The sequence below is a fragment of the Caenorhabditis elegans genome, chromosome V (genome assembly GCF_000002985.6).
Source record: "Caenorhabditis elegans chromosome V".
In the NCBI taxonomy this organism is placed as follows: Eukaryota; Metazoa; Nematoda; class Chromadorea; order Rhabditida; family Rhabditidae; genus Caenorhabditis; species Caenorhabditis elegans.
Genome location: NC_003283.11, coordinates 2994236 through 3017534, shown reverse-complemented (window position 1 = coordinate 3017534; position 23299 = coordinate 2994236). Strand labels below are relative to the sequence as shown.

Sequence of the window (23299 nt, the reverse complement as noted above, 5' to 3'; positions counted from 1 at the left end):
TTTACCAGTTTTAAGTTTTCGGATATTTTCATGTTCCGCCAAGTTAGAGACCGTTTTTCAAAAAAATTCAATTTCGCTTATAAAAATCTTCATATTCAACGTATCGACTTGAAATTTTGAAAAATGATCATTTTTTTGATGTCTCTACAATGTCCTAAAAAATTTTTCAAAAAACACTGTCCATCTCCAAAATCGTCCTCCGCTCCAAAATAAGAAAGTGGACCTTTGCCTTCCGAAAAATGGGCGAAAAACTGAAATTGCGATTTTTGGGTCGAAAAAAATATTTTTAGAAAGCTGAGAACACGCTATTTACGAATTTCATGTTCATTTTGAGTGATTTCTTTTCTTAAACGACCTAAAAATTAAACAAAAAGAACATAATTTTTATTCTCACGTGAAATTTTTTAAAATTTGCATTAAAACAATTGAAACACTGAGCAAATTACCAAATAGTTACACGTGAGAATTAAAAATATGTTATTTTTGTTTAATTTTTAGGTCGTGTAAGAGAAGAAATCACCTGAAATGAACATGAAATTCGCAAATAGCGTGTTCTCAGCTTTCTAAAAATATTTTTTTCGACCCAAAAATCGCAATTTCAGTTTTTCGCCCATTTTTCGGAAGGCAAAGGTCCACTTTCTTATTTTGGAGCGGAGGACGATTTTGGAGATGGACAGTGTTTTTGAAAGATTTTTTAGGACATTGTAGAGACATCAAAAAAGTGATCATTTTTCAAAATTTCAAGTCGATACGTTGAATATGAAGATTTTTATAAGCGAAATTGGATTTTTTTGAAAAACGGTCTGTAACTTGGCGGAACATGAAAAAATCCGAAAACTTGAAACTGGTAAAATGTAAAAAAATATTTTTCACCTACTATTCAACAAAATTTATCTTCTGAAATTCAATGAAAGTTGAGTTATAAAGGGTACAACAAAAGACTTCTTAAAATTTTATGTGAATTTTGCTAAAATGGCTTTGACTCCGTGTAACTCTACAGAAAGTTAGTGTATTGATATAAAAACTATTGAATTAGAAAGAAAAAATATTTCTGATCATTTTGTTAGTTGGACATTTGTTTTCCAGATGTGTATTTTTTGAGATACGCCAGTTTGAAAACACTAAGTTCCGAGAGTTTTGGAGATTATTTCATTTTTAGATCGAAAATAGACAATGAGCAAAGGGTAGACAATGAGAAAGAGTAGGCAATGAGAAACGGTAGTCAACGAGCAACACGTAGGCAATGAAAACAGGAAGGCAATGAGCAAAGGGTAGGCAATGAGAAAGAGGTAGGCAAAAAGCAAGGGTAGGCAATGAAAACAGGTAGTCAATGATTTTGGAGTCAATGAGTATTTGCCCTTCGTGAAAGACCTATTCTATCGTGTAAAAGATTACTGTAGCATTACAGTAGATTATGTAGAAGCCGGACGCTAAAAATTACAATGGCTGTTAAATTTTATTCCATCTTCTCAATTACAAAAGATAAAAAACCGTGTTTTTTCATTTCTTCAAAACATAGAACACACTTCCTGGGAAATGAATAATTGGGGTGATTTCAATATCCTTGAATCCACACTTAGTCATGAGCTCGGTGGCTCTTTTCCGTCCCCACATCGAGCCATATCCCATCGCATCTGAACTATTACTGCCCACTGGCAGACAATGGAGCATTGAGCCACCGTACTGGAGAGCAGACATCTTTCCGAAAGCTTCGCGATCTTGGAAAACATTGCTAGTTCCATCGGATTCAGTCAGCACTACCATTCCACCTGGCTTCAGCACTCGATGCACTTCAAGCAAACTCTGAAAGAAAAAGAGCAGATTTCAAAAATTCAGGGAATTTTTCTTACCAGATCAGGGCGCAAAAGATCGTGTAGAGACCCAAAAAAAGCCACCAAATCGAAGCAACCAGTCCAGTCCTCTGGCATTATCATGGCATCCCCTACCACAAACTCTAGGTTCTGGAAGTCGGATCCATCGGATTTTTTGTTCAACTTTGCGGATTTGATAGCTTTTTCGCAAATGTCTAACCCAACAAATTGAGATTTGGAATAGTTTTCAGCAAGCAAGCAGGAGTGGAAACCTTCCCCGCACCCAACATCCAATACTCGGAAACCTCCATCCTCAAGCTTCTCCTTGATCCCATTTCCAAAAGCTGGAATCAAGCCGGAGATCATATGTTGTTCGTAGACGGTTTTTGTGAACATTGCTTGCATATCTTCGAAATCCGAGTAGATTGAGTAATCCAGACCGTAGGGGCCGTCTTTTTTGAAGCACTCGATGAGAGAATCGATAGGTCTTAGAACGGTGGGAAGCATGGTGTGGAACATAAGTTGGAAGCTGGTATTGGTCAGAGCTTCAACATTTTCTTTTGATATCCAAAATTCTTCCTTTTCATTCACTTCTAGAATATTCCCACATGCCAAAGTGTTACACCACTCACGGACGTATCTGAAATTTATAAATTTAGTTCAATTAAGGGGTGGGCGGCAAACGAAAGTTTCCGGCAATTCGGCAAATCGGCAAATTTCCGGTATTGAAAGTTTCCGGCAAACTGTTGATTTGTCGAGTTTGCCACAACATTTCGGCAAATTGTGGTTTTGCATTTTTTTGGAAACTTCAGAATTTCAATTTTAATCGGCAAAATTGTATACATCCTTTGGATTTTGATGTTCAACAAACGGCAGATCGGAAATTTGCCGACAATGAAAATTTCCGGCAAATAGGCAAAACGGCAATTCGCTGATTTGCCGAACAGCAATCGCCGTTTACCCCTGGTTGTATTATTAATTAAGAAAAGTGTAACACCTTTCTTTGCACCCCGCTTTTGCTGCAATCTGTTCTGGAAGTACTGGATTTTCTTCGTTGGATATTTCTGCAATTGCCTTGAAAATATTAAGCCGGTTTCCAATATTTATAGCATTAGAAATCACGTTGCCAATCGCCAGGTCCTAAAAATGGTATCTTAATTTATAAAAATTTGGAAGCTTCTAAAACTTACAGTCAAACGGTCAAGCATTTTTTTTATTCGAAAGTGCAAAAAGTAATATAAAAAACTTCCAAAACTCCAAGAATTTTATATACAGTTTTCTTGTTTGTGTCCTTTCTGCCGTAGCTGTCTACGTCTCCTTGCTATGCGTACTATTTTCGTGTCTATTTGATGGTTTCTGCTTGTGTTTTGTGCCTATCATCATTTTAGTCTCAGTTCGTCAACTGTTTTTTGGTATGTGGAAATTGAAAAAAGAAAGTTTTTTAGTAAGAAAGAGCAATATACTTTTCGTCCTCTTGAAAAAATAGGAATTGTCGACAAAAAAGTTTTTCAAGATTTATTGTCAACCGACAAAAATTGATTTCTTTTGAACCAATTTTTCTCGAAAAAGCTATTGTCAAAAAGAAGCGATAAGAAATCCATAGTTATAAAAATATATATATATATAAATCTCCCACGAATTCAATTCAATTGAAAAGCAACGAATCGAAAGGAATCTTGACCCGCAACTTATCGTTGCCATGTTTTATTTTTCAAATCCCAAAAAAAAACAAGCCATCCCCCGTATATTTCAAAAACAGAAAATACAAAAGAATGTCTGAAAATCCAGAATAAGTTTTTATTGCATACCTATTTTGTCTGTATTCCATATAAAAATGAGCTTGTAACAAAGGAATACTCACAATTCAGTCAACATGAATTCCATCGTCTATCTTCTCGCTCTCATCGCCTGTGCTGCAAACTTTGGATTTGCTCAGCGTATTCCAGCCATTTCAGAAATTCCGAATATTAATGGAGGTGGCGGAAGAATACCATATATTCCAGGAATTCCAGCTATTGAGGAAGGTGGCGGAAAAATACCACGAATTCCAGGAATTCCAGATATTGAGGAAGGTGGCTCAAAAATACCACGGATTCCGGGAGTTCCGTGTATTAATGGAGGAAGCTCAAAAATCCCACGGATCCCAGGAATTCCGTCTTATTCCGGCAGCTCGGAAAAACCAGAAACTACCTGCCATCGAGGAATTTCAAAAGGTCCAGAAGGCCCCCCAAGAATCCAATCGATTCCAGACCTCTGAGCGCCTTAATTGATTGTATTTGTTTGGGAATAAATATATTGAACATTGGGAATCCGTGTTTTTTAGACATATTTTAATTCATAATTTGGCAATGGAAGGTGCTATTGCATAACGCTATTGCAAAAAAAGGTTTTAAAAACATGTTGAGAGTGTTCATTTGCCAAAAGTTTCAGGCAGTTTTTCAGATTTTTTTTGCAATATTTAAATGAAAAAACGACGTTATTCTGAAACTAATCAATGGTTTTATACATTTCCTTTTTTATTTTTTATTTAAAATTAAGTCATCATATCAAAATGTGCAGTTCTGAAAATAAGCCATGGTGACTGTTGGAACCATCACGAAACGTTTCTCACAATCCTGAAACTTGAGAACACAAAATCCAAGAATCATTTATGAATGTAAAATTAAGGACTCTTAACAATTAATGAGAATCAGTTCTACACATTCGGATGCATTTTCTTATCCGTGGTAACTCCAGAACACAGCAGACAATAATCATTTATGAATGTAAAATTACGAGTTCTTACAACAATTAATCAGAATCATCTCTACATTTTTGGATGCATTCTCCTAAACCTTGAATATCGGTTAAGTTTTTTCCATCCGGAGTAATGTGTTTGTCCATACACTTAAAATCGCATTCCAAAAAGGCCCTGTCGGCGTCTCCTATAAAACGTTTTATTTTCCAAATAAAACTTTAAAAATGACCTCCTTGCTCAAAACAGTGTCTTTCGCAGGATTTCCAGTCCGCCATTTCTGTGGAATTTCTGCAAAACATGAAACACTTGTGAATGAGCTCCTTGTCAAATGCAGAGGAAAAAATGAAGAGCAGGAGAAGTGATGGAATGAGAACCTTGAAAATCATGCCAAAATGATAGTGAATGGTGTTGATAGCTCACTTTAAATAGAGAGTAGAATTGTGAAAAACAAGAGGATGTTGTTAGGCTTATCACCAAAACTTGTGTGTTTGTTATCAGTTGAAAAGTTACATTCTAATATTGTAGCACAACATTTTATGACGTTTTGAATTATGAAAATTTATAGATCTTCACAAGTTGAATATATTCGTCACATAACAATTTTGCAAACTCACATTGTCAGACAATTCTCTATAAAATCTTCTATCAATGTGATAATGGCTTCAGTCGCATTTTTCGACATTTGCACCTTTCAATTCCAGTTAAAACAAGTCATTATGCATCTCGCAATGGGCAATAACCCATGTTTTGAAAAGTTTTCATATTGGATTACTGTACTTGACAAGTATTGTTATGTAGCAAAGGACTATTCGAGAAGATGCTCCACGTGGCTTTGCTTCTCAATTGCCCTTGTTCGAACTTTGATCATAAAGTATCCAATGAACTCAAAGTACAAAAAACTAGGAAATGCTGAGGCTGCAATTCTTGTAATATGTGGAATCTCAATTTTGAGCCTTCCATTGTCAATTATTCAAATATTTGAGAATAAGCTATTAGAAGTTGATCAGCCTACCACGTGCCATCCAACTGGAGAATTGACATATTTTATTGTAGCTTCGGAATATTTTCTCAAAAATAATGCGATTTTGGTAAAAATCGCTATATTAACTGATGCTATGATATCTAATGTAGGTTTTTTTTTCATTCGTTGATATTTTGGTTCTGTGATTTAAGCTCCAAAAATAATTGAATTGACCGCTCGTGGACTGAGTAGAAATCACATTGGATATGATTTGTGACAGAATTTGTTTTTAAAATTACTAAAATATACACAGTTAAAAGTTCAAATTCCTTATTATAATCTGAACTCACTTCCAGATCATTCCCTGCATCCTATTCCCAGTTGTCACATTTTTCTTGATAAATGAGCTTTGAAAACCGATGAGTCTCGGAAAAAACTGTCGACTTCTGTCAAGAACTCAAATCAAAATGGCTCTCAAAAGGGGACAAAATTAGTTTTCTACAACACTTTAATTTTCTTCTTCGCGGAGTTCCCGCTTGGTTTGAATACGTCGATCACTTGGTTTTTCATGGATTCTCCAGGAATGATGTGGGCTGATTTTTACGATTTCATTAATTTGTGTGTTAAGTAAGCAGCCGACATATTCCGCCATCGCAAATTTACTGTGAATTAGGGAATCCATTCCGGCGCCTCTGCCGGCGCGGAACCCAGAAAGTGTCGGCCGCTGCAAAGCAACTACTCATCGCACTATCTGTGCTAACACCAAGCCTCTCGTTTCATGCCCTAGAAGTGTGCAAAATTCTCAATGTCTGGATGATCATGAGCCATTTCGGAAACATTTTCTCCCTAATATTTTCTGCGAACACCCTCACTCACTGTATTCTATGTACGTTGATGTCTTCTCAGTATCGAGCTTCTGCAAAATCAGTAATCTCTTGTGGCTATCTTTCGCAGGTAAGGATGATTTTCGTGAAGGATTTCCAATGAAAATGAGTTTTTTTTCAGAAGAGTAAGAGCAGCATTGTCAGCGTAACTCAACACTGTGAGAGCTGTAAGAAGATGTCTACAATTGCGATGAGTAAAATCTAATACTGAATTATTGAATAAAGCTTTTGTCACATTGGAATACCATGTAGTTTAGTTAGAGGCAGGCGGCAGGCAAGCAGTAGGCACTACCTCGCCATCAAAGCATATCCTAATTGTAGTTCTAGTCTTTCCTCTCATAAGCTCATTACAATTACAACAACTGTGCACTCCCCTCTGGGTTCAAAGTCCGAATGATCAACGTGGTTTAACGAGCTTTTCCCGTTCTCGGAAGTTATTTTGCCAATTTCATGATATATGTCAGCTGCAATATAATATATTATCAATTGTCTAAGTATCTGAAAAAGTAAAAAAAAAGCTAACTCAATTCAAATAGGTGGTGAGCAATATCATATAACCAACTCGTTCGGAGCATGTCGACGTGTGATTTTATCGATACTTTTTACGCTGGATTCGAGTATTCTATTGCACTTTCTTTATGCTCATTTGAGAAAAAAATTGAGTGAGTTTTTTTGAAAAATTGTTTTCAAAGCTAAACATATCCAGTTTTCAGAACAGTTTCCCTCACAATTTCGATAATAGAACCATACTTATCAGTCATCTGTATACTCATCAATATTCTACATTTTGTGATCCTTACTAAAAAATCAATGAGGAGCTCGTCAATAAATTTGATTATGGCAGCTGTTGCAATTTTTGATATTTTGACATTTTTATTCCAATTCAAGCAGATAATTTCACATTTTATCCACGCTTCGAGCCCATGTTTGGGGCGGTTTTCGTATTGGATAACATTAATCGACAAGTCTGGTTTTGTAATCAAGGACTTTTCTCGAAGATGCTCCACGTGGTTATTCTTATCAATAGCTTTTATCAGAACACTGATTGTACGAAATCCAATGAACCTGAAATATAAGCAGCTGTCAAATCAGCCGACCGCGTTCTACACCATTTTTGGGGTGTTCCTATTGAGCCTGCCAAGTTCAGCTATTCAAATTTTTGAAAACAACATAATTGAAATTTGGCAGAAAACAGAATGTCAACCTCAAGGGGAGTTGACATATTTTATCGACGTTGCTGAGTATTTTATGAGAGAAAATGCGGTTTTGGTGAAGGTGGCTATAATTATGGATGCACTGATTTCTAACGTAAGTACTAAAGTACTAGTAAGTACTAGTAAGTCGTAGTAAGTAGTAGTAGTAAGTATTAAGTGCTAGTATATATTGAACTGTAGTAAAAATATAACCGTGTATGCACATTCTATCAAGCGAATACATTGGCGGGAAGTTCAAATTTAATCCGACGCAAACTGAGATTTTTCTAAATTTCAAAAAATCATATGAAATTTAGAATTTGTTTTGAATATTTTTTCTATGATATTTGGTCATTGTGGTACCTTAGGCATGTTTTACAGGAATTTTCCCACTGGCGCTACTCCAGCTTTAAATTTTTTCTGTTAAAAGGTAAACTTGTGGTACTGAAATTTCAAATAACCAGAGCTAGCGGAATCTAAAAACTTAAAATTCCAGATAATCCCTTGCTTTCTCTTCCCAATCGTCACATTTCTACTAGTCAAGGAGCTTTTCAAAACAGAAAAATCACGGAAAAAACTTACGAAAAACAGCAGCAGCAACCATAACGATTCTCAAAAAACTACGAAATTAGTTTTTTATAATACCATCATATTTTTTGTAGCAGAATTTCCCCTTGGAGTCAATACATCCATCACATGGTTTTTCATGGGAGCTCCCGGAATCATGTAAGCTCAATACTGATCTACCGATAAAAAATTAATTTGAAATTTTTCAGGATGATCATGAGTCATTTCGGGAACATTTTTTCCTTGTTGCTCTCTGCGAACACCTCAACTCATTTGGTCCTATGTTTGTTAATGTCTTCACAATACCGGAAGACGGCAAAAATGGTATTTTCGTGCGGATTTGAGTTAAAAGTAGATCAGTTCTAATTTTGAAAGTGATAAAAAAATTTTTCAGAAAAGTCAGACCACTGTTGCGAGCGGGACTAACAATCAGCAGTGCAAAAACTGTCAAGCAATTATAGTTTCACCTGTGTAATATTTCCAAATTTATTAAACTGTAATAATACTCTGTTTAAGTTTTTCTCTGAATAGATTGATAATTGTCACACACAAATTTCTAACAAAAAGATATCATCTTCAGATTATTGGGACATCGGGAGCAACAGTCGCCAGGGATTGTTCGAAACATGTCCCGAGCATTCAAAAATTTACAAGCTTATAAGCCTAAGCTAGCTTACGTAACTTTTGGTTACAGGCCTATGTAATCTTTGAAACTCTTCAAAAAGCCGCCTGTTTTTTAATACATTTTATTTATTTTGAGTTAATTTTTCTTTTTAAAAAGCATCGTAAAAAGACGCAAAAACTTGGTTTTTTTGTTTTCAGAAATTGTGGTTTTGTTTTCCTAGAATTCAGAAAAAAGTATAATATTTAGCGTTTTTAATGAGAAAGTCAAAAATACAGAAGCCAAGAATTTGGCATTTAGCATTTTATCAGCCAAGAATTTGGCATTTATCTATGCTCGATTTCCAGTTCGATTCACATAAAACTATGACAATTTTATAAATTTGAACGGCTTTTTACAACTATTTTTGCGACAATTTTGGCAGGAAATTTAAAATTTCTCAGAAAAAAATTAAACTGAAAATTCAGATTTCACTATAGAAATTCGAACCGATTGATCTCTCAATTTGATTTCACAAATTGGTCTACATATAAATTTTCCAGTTTTAGAGATCAACATTTTGTTCTAGAAAACAATAATTGCATTTTGCGGCTCTGCATATCTTACTCATTTTTCTTTCTAACACAACCACAAAACATGTCCTGCAAAAATCTCATCAGCAGATACTACCCCGGTTTTGGGGAATCACAAGCGTTGTCACTATGTAAATTTCAAATAACACTACAGTAAGTATGTATGTCTACAATCTACAAAAATATCCAAAATTTCAGACATTTTTTATATGGAGTCATTGCCTACGAGTCACATATATCTATCGCCAGTTTTCTCATAAATTTATTTCATTTTTTCATCTTAACACGAAAGACAATGAGGAGCTCTTCTGTGAATATAATTATGGCAGCGGTTGCGATTTTTGATATTTTATCGCTATCAGTTCAATTGAAAGTGGTAATCATCCGGTGTATAACTTCAATTTCTTGTTGTTCTCTTTTGAACTCATATGGATCAATTTTGATTGACATGTACATCTACAAGCTTAAGGATTATTCTCGCAGATGTTCCACGTGGCTGTGTTTCTCAATTGCATTAATTCGAATTCTAGTAATTCGATATCCTTTTTCACGGAAACTTGAAAAATTATCCCTTCCAAAATCCTCCCTGTTTGTGATTCTTAGTGTTTCACTGGGAAGCCTTCCAATCAATATTTTAAATGCATTTGAAAATGAAATTCGACCACAAAACAAACAATTTCCATGTTTCCCAAATGATACAACATCATACGCACTGGTTTATACGGACTTTTTCACAAAAAATAATGGGTTCCTCGTCAAGATTTCCACAGCCAGCAATACAACAGCGTCGTTGGTCACGCCCATTGCGCTAATTGGTTGAGTTCCGCGGCGTGCAGTGAGCGGTGGTTTCCAACGGTTTGTCGCGAACCTCGATCTTTGTCGGCTGCTGCAGCCTCGGAAATGTTGTTTTCCAAAAACCATTACATTTATTTAGATTATCCCTTGTGTGCTCTTCCCGATCGTCACATTTTTCCTCGTATTGGAATTCCGGAAAGCAAAAAGTCTCGGAGTATTTTGTCATCATCTAAAGAAGACACAAATTCTCGAACTACTAAGCTAGTGGTCTATATAACAGTTTTCTTTTTAATTGCCGAGTTTCCTTTTGGCGTGACACAAGCTGCAATGTGGCTATACAGTGATGCATTAGGGATCAGGTAGTTTTTTTTTAAATTTTTTTTACAATGAAGTCATTTACTGTAGACTATTTATAACCACCGTGAACAGTTTTTTCTCAATGATTTTTGCCGCGAACACGATGTCTCATTTTTTCATTTGCATGTTCATGTCATCACAATACCGGGAGACTGTTAAATATTTGATTTCATGCGGGTATCTTTCTCAGGTAAAGCTATTTGCTAATTAAACGCTATGAATGAATTTTTCAGAAAGTTCGAGTTGGGGTTGTCAGTACTACTAGCAACAGTTCACAAAGAAGAATATCAACAGCAAAACATCTATAGCTAAAATTCGTGTATTTGATTTTGTCCTGACCAATCAGCGTCGTTAGAAACGCCCAATACGTTTATTGGTTGGCAGTACAGGCACACAAATGTTTCGCAGCAACCGACATCTTTTGACGCACTGGGAAGGCCCGAGATTTTCAACGGTTTGACGCGGGCCTCGATCGTTGTCGGCCGCAGCCTTGGAAATTTTTCAATGCTTGATGTTTGTACTACATAATACAATAGATATTTGCTTTGCAGCAACCGACCTTTTTTAGGTTCCGTGCCGAACTCAACAACTTGTCGGCCTGCGATCCTGTTTTTTGGCGGCTACATGAGTCCGTATGGAAATGAAAAGTTTTTGATACTAGTTCATATTTTTTTTACCGACAATTGAATTTTCTCGTTATGAATAATAGTTGAAATCTATGCACCCATTGAATTTTAAATCAAGAAAACAATGAGTCAGCAAAATTTTATAAGTATTCTGTCACAACTCTATACTTGCAATTCCAGCTATCACTTATTTACTTGTCCCAAAAATCAAAATTTGTCTGGACAGCAACCCATTATTATTATCGTATTCCAACCTAATTGGATTTGCTAGCAAATAGAACCCTAATTTAATCTGACTCACTTTTAGCGCCTAAGTTATAACAAAATTACTTATCAAGTCGAAAAATGCAAGCCTGCGACAATGCTCGTCAAAACTTTCCAACTTTGGAAAAATCAACTGCAAGAGCATTATGTTCATTTTTAAATGATTTCGTGAATTTTGTGGATGTTGTTAACAAACATAAATTTTATATTTACTATCTGGTTGTTTTAATTAATTTGTTCCATGTTATTGTCTTAACTAGACCTAGCATGAGAACCTCTTCTATCAATATTATTATGACTGCTGTCGCGATTGCAGATATCATTTCTGCAATTTATAATATTCACCTTAAAATTGTTCTAATCCTAACTGATATCTATCCATGTTACTCCAAAAATTTATATCATAATCTTATCATCCTTGACAATTGTTTGTATTGTCTGCAAGACTATACGAGAAGATGTTCCACATGGCTAAGTCTCTCAATTGCAACTATTAGAACCCTTGTCGTAAGAAATCCAATGGACCCCAAATACGAGAAGCTTTCCAATCCAAAAACTGCTGTAATTGTTATTTTTACAATTTGCTCTCTTTGCTTACCTACCACAGTATTACAATACTTTAAAGCGGGATTCATTGAGAACGAGGAGGCCAACGCGTGTAAAGGCAATGAAATGGTTGACGAATATTATTATCGGGGGTTGTCAGACTTGTTTATGGACAACGAAATGTTGATATATAATATATTTTTCTATCTCGAAGGAGTCACTTCAAAAGTTCGTTATTTTAAGTTTGAAAATGTCTGAAAAAAAAATTCCCAAAAATTGGCAACTAAGATTGTTTTTTTTTTGTTCACCACCGGGTATTCATTCCGATAGCCTATATCCCGACATTTTCCGGGTTCTGCCTTTTACTGTGAATGCTAGTTTTGTAGTGCGGAACCTGGGGTGTGCGGCAAACGATTTTTGCCGGAAAACTCGGCAAAACGGCAAACTGCTAAAAGTGAAATTTCCGGCAAATTGGAAAAATACCAGAATTGAAAATTTTCTGCAAATTGGCAAATTGCCCAAATTGAAACTTTCCGTCAAATCGGGAAACCAGCAAGCAGTCGATTTGCCGTATTTGCCGAAAATTTTCGGCAAATTGTGGTTTTGCAAATTTTTTTTTTGGAAATTTCAGAATTTCAATTTTAATCGGCAAAGATGTACGCATCCTATGAATTTTCCTACATTTATTTTCAAAAATTAGCAAATTCTATTAAAATATCTAAAGACAATGGGAAAAACTTTCAAAAAGGCACAGTTTAAGTGAACACTACCGGCAAAATTATATCCGGCAAATGGCAAATCGGCAAACCATCAAGTTGCCGGAATTGAAAGTTTCCGGCAAATCGGCAAACAAACAATTTGCCGATTTGCCAAATTCTGTCAAAAAAAAATTCGCCGAACGACGATTTCCTAATTAATATTTCAGCTGATTCCATGCCTACTTTATCCGATTGCAACTGTGTTCTTAATTATCGAAATCCGAAAAGCTGCCATAAACCGAAAAAAGATATCGTCCTCATCATCCTCACAACAAGACTCATCTGGAAGAACTACAAAGTTGATTTTCTATTTGACCGTAATTTTTTACATTGGGGAATTCCCCATGGCGGTTTTCTACATTTTAAATCCAATTTTACAAATGAGCATTCAGTGGGGGTTCTAGTAAGCTTGAAATTCAAAATGGCCATCAATTCAATTTTCTTTTCAGTACTTACCTTGTGTATTTCGAATTTTTGTTCTCTACTTTATTAACCGCTACAACTGCAATACATATGCCAATTTGCTTATTAATGTCTTCACAGTATAAAATAACTGCCAAAGATGTGATTTTTGGTGGATATCAGCATAAGCTAAGGGTAATTTTTTTTCTAGTTTTTTTTACTTTTTATATAACTTTAGTTGTTTCCAGAAAAGTGAGTCAAGTGTGATCAGTATTCGACCTAGTAGCCAGACTAGGTAAATACAAGTTGGCATTTGCTGTTTTAATTAGATTTTGTTGTGCACCGATATATACACGAAACAGAAAATCCAAATTCATTTCTTCATTTGCATGTTCATGTCATCACAGTACCAAGACACTGCAAAATAGCTGATCTCGTGCGGCTATTTTTCTCCGGTAATGTTTTTTTTAATAGGCTTAACGCACCTGGAACTTTTCAGAACTCTCGAGTTGCAGTCGCCTGGGGCACTAGAATGAGTTCATAAAAGTTCAGCATTAACAAAAAACGAGTTTGGGCTATTTTAACGATTTTTCGGCGTGTTCGACTTTGCATTAATGTTAACATTTTCAAAATTGCTCAAGATTACCGATAAAGTGATAAAGACCTAAATCTACGTTTTGTTTTAGGTTTAAAAGCCTTTAATAACACGTTTTCATCATGAAATATAAAATGTCTTTCAACTTGTTTTTTTTTTGAAAAGCATGGCTAGAAAAATTATAATATTTATTAAATATTTTTCTAATCAAAAAATTATTGTCGTCTCGATGCTAAAAAAATGTGGATTACTCAAACGATCCTTGATCCACCATTCTGTATGTATGATGCGTGAGGATTTGTTGGCTGATGTGGCCTGGAATGGCGGCTTCATTGAAATCTCGATTTGAGCTGAATTACAAAAATCTTAAATTGGTATTTGCTTGTCCTCTGTATCTCTGACTAGTACAAACTTAAAATCATTTTTTTAAAGATTTTCAATTAGCGAATGTTGATATAAATTATAAATTGTCTCCTGCCCCAAATAAATCAATGGTTTATGTTTTATGCATGTGATACGACTTCTCTTATTACCAAACTGAAACAGGCCTGCCTACCTGTATTTCTCGTAATCCGGAGAATAATGTGAAAATTAATATGTGTACTTGAAAGCCACAGCATCCGACATTTACTAAGTTCCGCGACTCATCGCAAATTTATAACAGCTATGTCAACAGAAAATCGTCAACATGACATTCCTTGTAAACCGTATTCTCAGAAATTAATGTTAAAAGCGTTTCAATAATACTAATTTTGGGAACGTTACTTTTGGAATTTCTAATTTGTAATGTATAAAAACATGTCACTGAGATGCCAAAACACATGTTTTGTAATTTGTTTTTTTTAGCATTTCTTGTCTAGAGATTGTGGGTTCCTTTAAAGGTGGAGTACCGAAGTTTGAGACTTTGCTTTTCTAGACCAATATTGGTCCAAAACTACCGAAATGAGACGTTCTGAAAATTTCTCAGAAAAAAAAAGAAATGGTGGTTCAAAGTTCGGCAAAATAAAGCCCATTTTCAGCTAAAATCAAAAACCTTTCCAACTTCTCGGTGTTGCTACGTCTAGAACCTAATTTTTATTTATTCATCACTTTTTAATAAATATTGTGGTCTTTGATTTATTCGTTGATTTAAGTACATTTATGGTCTTTGGGGCTTAGTACATTTATGGTCTTTAGGCTTTTCTAAAATTTGCACCATGTGGATTTATGCGATCAGGTTTCGTAACTCGGAGAAGTATGTGAAAATTATTATGTATACGTAAGAGCGGTGTATCACAGCATCTATCATCGAAAACAATAGTACAATTTTAAAAATTCGAATTGATATCAGCTACGTCAACAGAAAATCGTCAACACAATTCGAACCTACCAGTTCTGGGAAGGTTAATTCTAAATTTCCTAATTAGTAATGTATAAAAACATGTCACTGAATAGCCAAAACACGTGATTTGTCATTTTTAATATTTTTCTCGTCTAGAGTTTTTTTTCGCTTTTTAAATAAAAACAGTTTTTCAAATATATATTCAGTTAACTGAAAAAAAAACATATTTTAACAGAAGACTGCTGACAGTGTGGAAGCACGCCTATGGGGTCACAATATCCGAATATCATGATAAAAAATTTGAAAAAAAGTTGTGTAAACTATATATGATTTCTTTGAAAATTGATAAAATCTCAGTTTCATTGCGGTATTATAGGCGCGTTTCAAACCCAATACTCCACCTTTAATTAAATATTATTAACCGCTAAACAACGTTTTTCAGACATTTTATAAAATGTATTATTATATTTTAGAGTTTGGAAGAATACTTGTCAGAAGATGGTTCAAATGTATTTTTCTGACTGCCATGACCTTGAGTATCATTACGCCGGTGTTCAAAAGTTTATGGCAAAATGGTTATGCAATTTGGAGAAAGTTTTCATGGGAGTTGTGTGTGAGCTGTTAATATTTTCGAAAAATTAAAAACATTTTGAGGGCGGTTTCCAAAATTGTTGTAGATGAAAATTTAACTTTCTCCGAGTTTTAACTGTAAAGAAAAAGTCTTAAAACATTTTTGTGAAGTTTTACTATGACATTTGGACATTCTAGCTCAACAGAAGCATGTTTAGACAGTTTTCCGATTGACGATTCAAAAAATTCAAAAAATTACAGTCATAGCGGACCTATAGTATTGGTTATTCCAAAAAGTTGTTTCGTTTGTTCTTCCGAAAAAAAACTTTTTTACGCATTTCAGACCATTTGCTTCCATTATTTATGACTATGCCGCAGAAGTTTCAATTTTAAGTGTTCTGGTGAATCTCTTGCATTTTTCCATTCTCACCAGAAAACCAATGAGAACGTCTTCAATTAATATTTTAATGGCAGCTGTTGCACTGTTCGATATTTTTTCTTCTTTGATATATATTCATGTTTTTCTGGAGGAACATAACTATCTATTTTTTACATGTCATATAAGGTACACATTTGGAACGGCTCTAACCAGAATTCTGCTTTCCGCAGTCAAAGATTACTCCAGAAAGTGTTCAACATGGTTTATCGTTTTTATCGCTTTTATTCGAACATTAATTATTCGAAATCCATTAAGCTCAATTTATGAGTCACTTGCAAAACCAAGGGTATCAGCAATTATAATTGCTATAGTTTGCGCAGCAAGTCTTCCAATTTCAACAATTAAATCTTTTGAATTTTTAATTGCTAAAGGACCGTTCCTAAATATATGTGCTGGAAAGATATTTTATTATTTACTTACCGAGGGTCCCCTCTTCATGGCTAATAATTTACTGTTTGGGAAATATTTCTACATTTTCAATTCACTGGTGTCAGATGTAGGTCCATAAGAACCTCACCGTGCTTATAAGCAATAAACAATAAATTTCAGGTTATTCCTAGTCTGCTGCTCCCAATCGTTACCTGCTTACTTTTGCAGGGAATAAGGAGAGCCGGTAAGATCAGAGCAAGAACAAGCCCCTCAGGTCAGAATAGTTATTGGAAAACTACTGGATTAGTGTTCTGTGTAACTTTCATGTTTTTCCTTGTTGAATTTCCTTATGGACTCAGTATAGGATTCCAATGGGTTTTAAATGATGTCTACGGCGTAAAGTGAGTTTTACCTTCAAAACTTAAGTTTTTGATCGTATTTTTGAATTTTTCAGAAATATTCTAAGCTATTGCGGATATATGTTTCCAGTGTTCATCACCGGCAACAGTTGCACTCATCTCGTAGTTTGTTTTTTGATGTCCTCCGATTATCGGAGCACTGCTATTTCTGTTTTCTCGTGTGTGTATTTCAATCAGGTATGTTGAAAGTGATTGCCGTGAACTCATGCCATAGAAGCTAGTGTTTCAGGAAAGAAGGCATGCGCAAAGGGTTCAGGTCAATACATCATTGCACCCAACAGCATTACCTCCAGTGAATTAACAACGTATATACATTGTCGGTCAAAAATATTTAAAGGAGTAGTGGTGAACCTGTTATAAGCCAGTTCGGTGGTGCCAAAATTGTTGCCTATCATAATAATATTTTTCAAAAATATTTATGAAAATTTTTTGATAGACGTTCTAATTGTAAGACCAGCGGGTTGAAAACTTCCGGAGAGCACGCTCAAATTTATTGGATTTCATTGGAATAAGGTTAGGATTATGCTCTTTCCGGATTTGATATAGGAAGAAGGCAGATAATTGATTGTTGTTAGTTTTCCGGATTGACGCACAGAGTCAGGTATATTACCACAAATTGCGTTTTGTTTTTCAGTTAAAAATCTGTGACATAATAGTCTGGCAAATGTTAAGCCGAGCATTTTCAATTTATTCGCATTTATTTTTTAATTTGTCGCGAAATTTAATTTCTTCAGAAAACTTTTAAGACTATCTGTAAAATTTGAAACTCAGCTTCACCTTTCTGGAAACATCTGTTGAAATTCCTAAAAAAACTCCTGGAAAGTTTTAAATGAATTAAAGGTGTATGTTAACGCCACTATTAATTCTCACCTTTTTCAGGTAACAGTAAAATGTCTGAGTCGAACTGTAGATTGCTTGGGATATACTATGCAGGTTTTCAAAAGTCAACGGCAAAAGCATTGTGCAAATTTGAAAACAAGTTTATGTGAGTTCAGAGTTTATATGAAGATCAAATAAACAATTCAATAAAATTTCAGACCATTCGCTCAAAAAATTCTAAGCTATTCATCTGAAATTTCAATTTCAAGTGTTTTGATAAATCTCATCCATTTTTTCATTCTCACAAGGAAACCAATGAGAACATCTTCAATCAATATCCTAATGGCTGCAGTTGCACTGTACGATATTTTAACCTCGTTAAAACAAATCGAATTAATATTTGAACAGAACAGTGACATCTTCTTTGATTGCTACCCCACATATACATTTGGTGTAGGTCTGAGAAGAATTATACTTGACATTGCCAAAGATTACTCAAGAAGATGCTCGACATGGTTTATAGTTTCAATCGCTTTTATCCGAACAGTGATGGTTCGGAATCCATTAAACTCCACGTATCAGTCTCTAGGAAAACCAAAAGCATCTGTCGTCGTTATTGTTGGAGTTTGCGCTGCAAGCTTGCCCATTTCAGTTTTCAAATATTTCGAAAATCAGTTTGTAGAGAAAGAGCCGCTTTATGATTGTGCTCAAAATGGAACGTATTATTATGTTACTATGTCCAAATTATTCACTGCAAATGACGGTTTTTTGGCAAAATATTTTTCCTTATTCAATTCATTTGTGTCAGATGTATGATTAATTGACAGTCAAGGATCACTGTTAACCACAAAAATTTTAGATAATACCGTGTCTTCTGCTCCCGATTGTAACATTATTACTTATTATGAATTTGTGGAAAACCGCTAAAAAGAGAGCAAACATTACTTCTGCAACTAACCATAAGAACAATAATTCTACAAGCAAAACTGGATTAGTATTCTGTGTAACTATCACGTTTTTCATTGTTGAATTTCCATATGGATTGAGTTTGGGGTTCTTGTGGATGTTTGACTATGATTCGGGCATTAGGTGAGTTATCTTAATTGAAACAACTTTTTAACCGGTTTCAGTCGCATTCTGTCTTTCTTTGGTTTCATTTTCTCAATGTTAATAACCTTGAACACTTGCACCCATCTTTTCGTTTGCCTAATCATATCATCTCAATACCGAAAATCAACAATCCACGCCTTCACATGTGGACTTGTTAACTCGGTAATTAACCAATTTAAATCTGACATATATAATATAACAGAAATTTCAGAAACAAATGATTGCGAGCAGAAAGGTTACTTCATCCCCTCCATAAAAGGGCGATATTTGATTGCATTAAATTTTTTGGAATCATTTCAAATTATTTCCCGTTCGTCACAGTAGAAAATATGGGAAATACCAGAGCAAAATCCTGATCTCCGAATTTATGAATAAATATAGTTTCGATAATGAAGTTTTGTCTGCGCTACGTATACAAATCAAACCAGATAAATCAAACCACGGAGGTTTTGCCACTTTTTGAATCAAGCGGACCTATGAGCTTGCTAACTAGGTTTTTCTACGGCCTACCATGCTTGGAATAAGTGTTCGAGATGGACTGTGTATTCTAAGAGTAAGAGTGTTTGCGGCTCTCAAGCCAGATAAACTGGGCTTGAAATAGTTGTAGTCGCATATCACAAAAAGTGCGTGCTAAAGAAGTCTTGAGCAAAAGTGCAATTTTCTAGGTTTTAATGAGAATTTCATAGTATGTTTTGCTTACTAGAAGCGAGTTCAGTTAATAGTTTGCAGCGGGCTCTACATATATAACTTGTTGTTTGTGGTTCGCCGCACATAAAAACACTCTGCTTTTACCGATATCAACAAGATTTTTGTATTTTTCGATAGATTCCCAAAGTTTTCTTCGTGAGCTTGTGTGATTGACACGTTTGTCCAAGAAGTTATGTTTTCCTCGGACTGCAATTACCTCGAACGGTTTTACGGTGGTTTTCGAAACTCCACAGCCAAATCGTTATGCGAGTTTGAAAAGAGTTTTGTGTGAGTTTTCTGTAAATGGGTTATGTTTCAGTCTCAAATGAATTATAGGTCATTGGCTTTCCACATCTCTGAATATATTTATGAGGTTTCAATATTGAGTATTTTCATAAATGCTCTTCATATATTCATTCTCACACGGAAACCAATGAGAACTTCATCAATTAATATTTTAATGGCTGCAGTTGCTCTATTCGATATCTTATCCTCTTTAGTACACATTGAAATTTTTTTTGAGCGACATAGCAATTTAATTTTTACATGTTTTCCGACAGACGCTTACGGTCTAGTTCTAGCTAAAGCCTTGCTCATTGTGATAAATGATTACTCGAGAAGATGCTCAACATGGCTTATCGTATTCATTGCTTTAATTCGTACACTGATAATTCGGAATCCATTCAGCCCAAAGCACGTATTGCTGAAAAAGCCAAGGTCATCGTTTATGGTGATCGCTGGAATTTCTGCAGCAAGTCTGCCAATTTCGATATTTAAATTCCTGGAATTCGAGTTCATAGAGAAAATGAGCAAACGTTCTTGTGCTCCAAAAGGTTCCTATTATTTTATAGCTTTATCAGAACTATTCTCGAGAAACGATGGTTGTTTAGCAAAACATTTCAATTTATTCAATTCATTTGTGTCAGATGTATGACTACTTAAGGAGAATTAATTTTTATGTAATATATTTTCAGATAATTCCATGTATTCTACTTCCAATATTTACTTGTTCACTTGTTATGGTTTTTTTGAAAAGAAAAAAGGACATAGAAAGAATGCCATCTTTCGTCAGCAGCCTATTAATTTTTTTCAAAGGTGGAGTACCAAAATCTGGGAAATATTTTTAATTGACTCCAAATTTTCCACTGATTCCGAATATCAATGTGAAAAAAATCAGAAAAACATTCCCTGATTTTATATTTAACAAAAAAAAACAATTGTCTCAATCAAGCTCAAATTTATAGAATTTTTCTAAAAATGAAGTTATGTTTAATTTGATTGTTGTTGGTTTTCCTGATTGATTCACAGAATCAGGTAAATCACCACAAATTGAGTTTTTTTTTCAGATAAAAATGTGTTATATAATGGTCTAGCAAGTGTTAATCACAGTATTTTCATTTTATTCTGAATTATTTTTTTCGAAAAATTTGTCGCGAAATTAAATTTTTCTCTAAAATGTTTCTGAAAACTTGAAATTTTTCTTGACCTGTCTGGACATATCTTTTATGTTTTTAAATTTCCTAATTTCTTTAAAATTTCTATGAAGTGAAACATTGAAAATTAATAGAAGATACGAAGAAAAAAATTAATCGGGAATTTTTAAAATGTTCCAAAAATTTCTAGAATTTAGGATAACTATTTTCTATCGCAATTTCTGATATTTCATATATAACAATACAGTATGCAACATAAATCCCAAGAAAATTCAAATCGTTTTCCTATTGCTTTTCCTAGTACTCCCACGCAAAAAATCACGTTCTCGAAACAAAAAACTTGATTCCTATCATTTCTGATTACAAAAATATTCAAAACATGTCACAAGAGCCAGAAAGTTTGTTTTTTTCCCAGCGAGCGTACAAATGTTTACGGCACTGTTAAGTCACATTGTTTTCAGGTAACAGTAAAATGTCTGAATCGGACTGTAACTTGCTTGAAATGTACTATGCAGGTTTTGAAAAGTCGACCGCAAAAGCACTGTGCAACTTTGAAGAAAAGTTCATGTGAGTTCATGAAGGTCGAAAAAGAAAATAAAATGAAGTCAAATTTCAGACCATTCGCTCAAAAAATTCTAAGCTATTCATCTGAAATTTCAATTTCAAGTGTTTTGATAAATCTCATCCATTTTTTCATTCTCACAAGGAAACCAATGAGAACATCTTCAATCAATATCCTAATGGCTGCAGTTGCACTGTACGATATTTTAACCTCGTTAAAACAAATCGAATTAATATTTGAACAGAACAGTGACATCTTCTTTGATTGCTACCCCACATATACATTTGGTGTAGGTCTGAGAAGAATTATACTTGACATTGCCAAAGATTACTCAAGAAGATGCTCGACATGGTTTATAGTTTCAATCGCTTTTATCCGAACAGTGATGGTTCGGAATCCATTAAACTCCACGTATCAGTCTCTAGGAAAACCAAAAGCATCTGTCGTCGTTATTGTTGGAGTTTGCGCTGCAAGCTTGCCCATTTCAGTTTTCAAATATTTCGAAAATCAGTTTGTAGAGAAAGAGCCGCTTTATGATTGTGCTCAAAATGGAACATATTACATTGTTACTATGTCCGACTTATTCATGAAAAACAACGGTTTTCTTGCTAAATATTTTTCCTTATTCAATTCTTTTGTGTCAGATGTATGATCAATTGACAGTCAAGGTTCTCCGTTGATCACAAAATTTTCAGATAATTCCATGTCTACTGCTCCCGATTGTAACATTATTACTTATTATGAACTTGTGGAAAACCGCTAAAAAAAGAGCAAATATCACTTCTGTGAGTAAGAACAATAATTCTATGAGTAAAACTGGATTAGTATTCTGTGTAACTATCACGTTTTTCATTGTTGAATTTCCTTATGGATTGAGTTTGGGGTTCTTGTGGATGTTTGACTATGATTCGGGCATTAGGTGAGTTTGAGTTCTCTTAATTGAAACAATTTGTTAACTGGTTCCAGTCGCATACTGTCCTACTTTGGTTTCATTTTCTCAGTGTTAATAACCTTGAACACTTGCACTCATCTTTTCGTTTGCCTAATCATATCATCTCAATACCGAAAAACAACCATCTACATCTTCTCCTGTGGACTTATTAATTCGGTAAATAACTAATTCAAATCTGACATATATAATATGAGTGAAATTTCAGAAACAGACGATTGTGAGCAGAAAGGTTACTACATCGTCTCTATCAAAAACCCTTCCATAATTGAACAATATTTGATCGCAATAATCTTTATAGAATCATTTTAAATTATTTTTTCCGTATGTAATATTAGAAAAAAGGGGACGAATACAAAAGCATGATCCAAATCTCCGAATTTATGAATAAATACAATTTCGGTAATGAAATTTTGTCTACGCTGCTTATAATGTCTATTTAAAATTATCAAAAATTTAAATACCGAAGAACAAATGAGTAATTCTGAATAAATCAGAACAGGTGTACAAAAAATTAAAAAAAGAACGAATAATTACTCGAACATCTCCTGTCAACGGATGGTTTTCCTCCAATTTGTAGTTTTGACAAACTAACATTTCTTTCCTCATCGCGATTGAGCAGAAATGTGTAAGGCTTCAATGCAGGCGCCAAAACGCCTGCCGCACCCGCCTTGCTGCGACCTCCGCCTGCCGCGCGCCCTGTTTAGTGGGGTGCGGAACCCGAAAAGAGTCGGCCGCGGCTAAAGAACGAACCTGCCTCTAACTGAAGATTAAGTGCCATCATTGAAAATAAACCCATTCAAATTACAAAATCATCAAAAAACTTATAGGATACATTTACGACAGCCACATTCAACCATTGTCAGCTGAAAAATTTTTCAATTTTTTTCTGAAATTTTTTTGAAAGTTTTCGAGACTCTTGCTGTCTGCC

At 34.6% G+C, this 23299-nt stretch overlaps 6 protein-coding genes, 1 long non-coding RNA gene, 1 other non-coding gene and 3 pseudogenes across 11 annotated transcripts; 8 read left to right on the top strand and 3 right to left on the bottom strand.

Annotated features, from left to right (window-relative positions):
- Positions 1-1485: 1485 nt before the first annotated feature.
- Positions 1486-3050, bottom strand: K12D9.1 (Methyltransferase domain-containing protein). Its single transcript, NM_071422.4, has 4 exons — positions 3002-3050; positions 2809-2951; positions 1851-2451; positions 1486-1803 (listed from the first exon to the last, which is right to left on the bottom strand). The coding sequence occupies exons 1-4, from the start codon at positions 3017-3019 to the stop codon at positions 1501-1503; spliced, it is 1065 nt and encodes a 354-aa protein (NP_503823.2). The 5' UTR covers positions 3020-3050; the 3' UTR covers positions 1486-1500.
- A 1397-nt stretch (positions 3051-4447) lies between these two features.
- linc-3 lies at positions 4448-4840 on the bottom strand. Its single transcript, NR_102014.1, has 2 exons — positions 4778-4840; positions 4448-4735 (listed from the first exon to the last, which is right to left on the bottom strand). It is a non-coding gene; the product is annotated as a long non-coding RNA linc-3 (long non-coding RNA).
- 21ur-12334 lies at positions 4788-4808 on the bottom strand. The gene has a single exon (NR_068651.1).
- A 1200-nt stretch (positions 4841-6040) lies between the features above and the next one.
- Positions 6041-6609, top strand: srw-135 (uncharacterized protein). Its single transcript, NM_001316848.4, has 2 exons — positions 6041-6463; positions 6515-6609. Exons 1-2 carry the CDS (start codon positions 6323-6325, stop codon positions 6596-6598), a joined length of 225 nt encoding a protein of 74 aa, NP_001303777.1. The 5' UTR covers positions 6041-6322; the 3' UTR covers positions 6599-6609.
- A 357-nt stretch (positions 6610-6966) lies between these two features.
- On the top strand, positions 6967-8628 carry srw-136 (G-protein coupled receptors family 1 profile domain-containing protein; the record flags this gene model as incomplete). The annotated part of the gene is made up of 5 exons (NM_071420.3): positions 6967-7055; positions 7107-7701; positions 8083-8312; positions 8363-8504; positions 8548-8628. 5 exons carry the CDS (start codon positions 6967-6969, stop codon positions 8626-8628), a joined length of 1137 nt encoding a protein of 378 aa, NP_503821.2.
- Positions 8629-9411: 783 nt separating this feature from the next.
- srw-131 lies at positions 9412-10807 on the top strand (annotated as a pseudogene). Its single transcript is given in 6 exon segments — positions 9412-9501; positions 9547-10140; positions 10282-10341; positions 10344-10502; positions 10549-10689; positions 10733-10807. Coding segments are annotated over 6 exon segments (1119 nt in total).
- A 663-nt stretch (positions 10808-11470) lies between these two features.
- On the top strand, positions 11471-13394 carry srw-112 (G-protein coupled receptors family 1 profile domain-containing protein; the record flags this gene model as incomplete). The annotated part of the gene is made up of 4 exons (NM_071419.2): positions 11471-12163; positions 12861-13096; positions 13143-13290; positions 13344-13394. The coding sequence occupies 4 exons, from the start codon at positions 11471-11473 to the stop codon at positions 13392-13394; spliced, it is 1128 nt and encodes a 375-aa protein (NP_503820.2).
- A 2124-nt stretch (positions 13395-15518) lies between these two features.
- Positions 15519-17109, top strand: srw-114 (annotated as a pseudogene). The gene is made up of 5 exons: positions 15519-15624; positions 15925-16516; positions 16570-16790; positions 16844-16985; positions 17038-17109. Coding segments are annotated over exons 1-5 (1133 nt in total).
- Positions 17110-17698: 589 nt separating this feature from the next.
- Positions 17699-18993, top strand: srw-119 (G-protein coupled receptors family 1 profile domain-containing protein; the record flags this gene model as incomplete). Its single annotated transcript, NM_071417.1, has 5 exons — positions 17699-17793; positions 17846-18437; positions 18487-18716; positions 18758-18899; positions 18949-18993. 5 exons carry the CDS (start codon positions 17699-17701, stop codon positions 18991-18993), a joined length of 1104 nt encoding a protein of 367 aa, NP_503818.1.
- Positions 18994-19617: 624 nt separating this feature from the next.
- On the top strand, positions 19618-20443 carry srw-125 (annotated as a pseudogene). Its single transcript has 3 exons — positions 19618-19713; positions 19762-20352; positions 20399-20443. Coding segments are annotated over exons 1-3 (732 nt in total).
- Positions 20444-21329: 886 nt separating this feature from the next.
- Positions 21330-22636, top strand: srw-120 (G-protein coupled receptors family 1 profile domain-containing protein; the record flags this gene model as incomplete). Its single annotated transcript, NM_071415.2, has 5 exons — positions 21330-21424; positions 21474-22065; positions 22115-22338; positions 22386-22527; positions 22577-22636. 5 exons carry the CDS (start codon positions 21330-21332, stop codon positions 22634-22636), a joined length of 1113 nt encoding a protein of 370 aa, NP_503816.2.
- Between the last annotated feature and the right edge of the window lie 663 nt (positions 22637-23299).

What these genes read in the sequence shown, in the direction of transcription:
- K12D9.1 (NM_071422.4), bottom strand. An exon ending in AAAGCGGGGTGCAAAGAAAG is followed by an intron (nt 2,452 to 2,808) that starts GTGTTACACTTT and finishes TATAAATTTCAG; the next exon opens with ATACGTCCGTGAGTGGTGTA. An exon ending in ATCTTTTGCGCCCTGATCTG is followed by an intron (nt 1,804 to 1,850) that starts GTAAGAAAAATT and finishes TTTTTCTTTCAG; the next exon opens with AGTTTGCTTGAAGTGCATCG.
- srw-135 (NM_001316848.4), top strand. Translation starts at nt 6,323, where the DNA reads ATGATCATGAGCCATTTCGGAAACATTTTCTCCCTAATATTTTCTGCG. An exon ending in CTTGTGGCTATCTTTCGCAG is followed by an intron (nt 6,464 to 6,514) that starts GTAAGGATGATT and finishes GTTTTTTTTCAG; the next exon opens with AAGAGTAAGAGCAGCATTGT.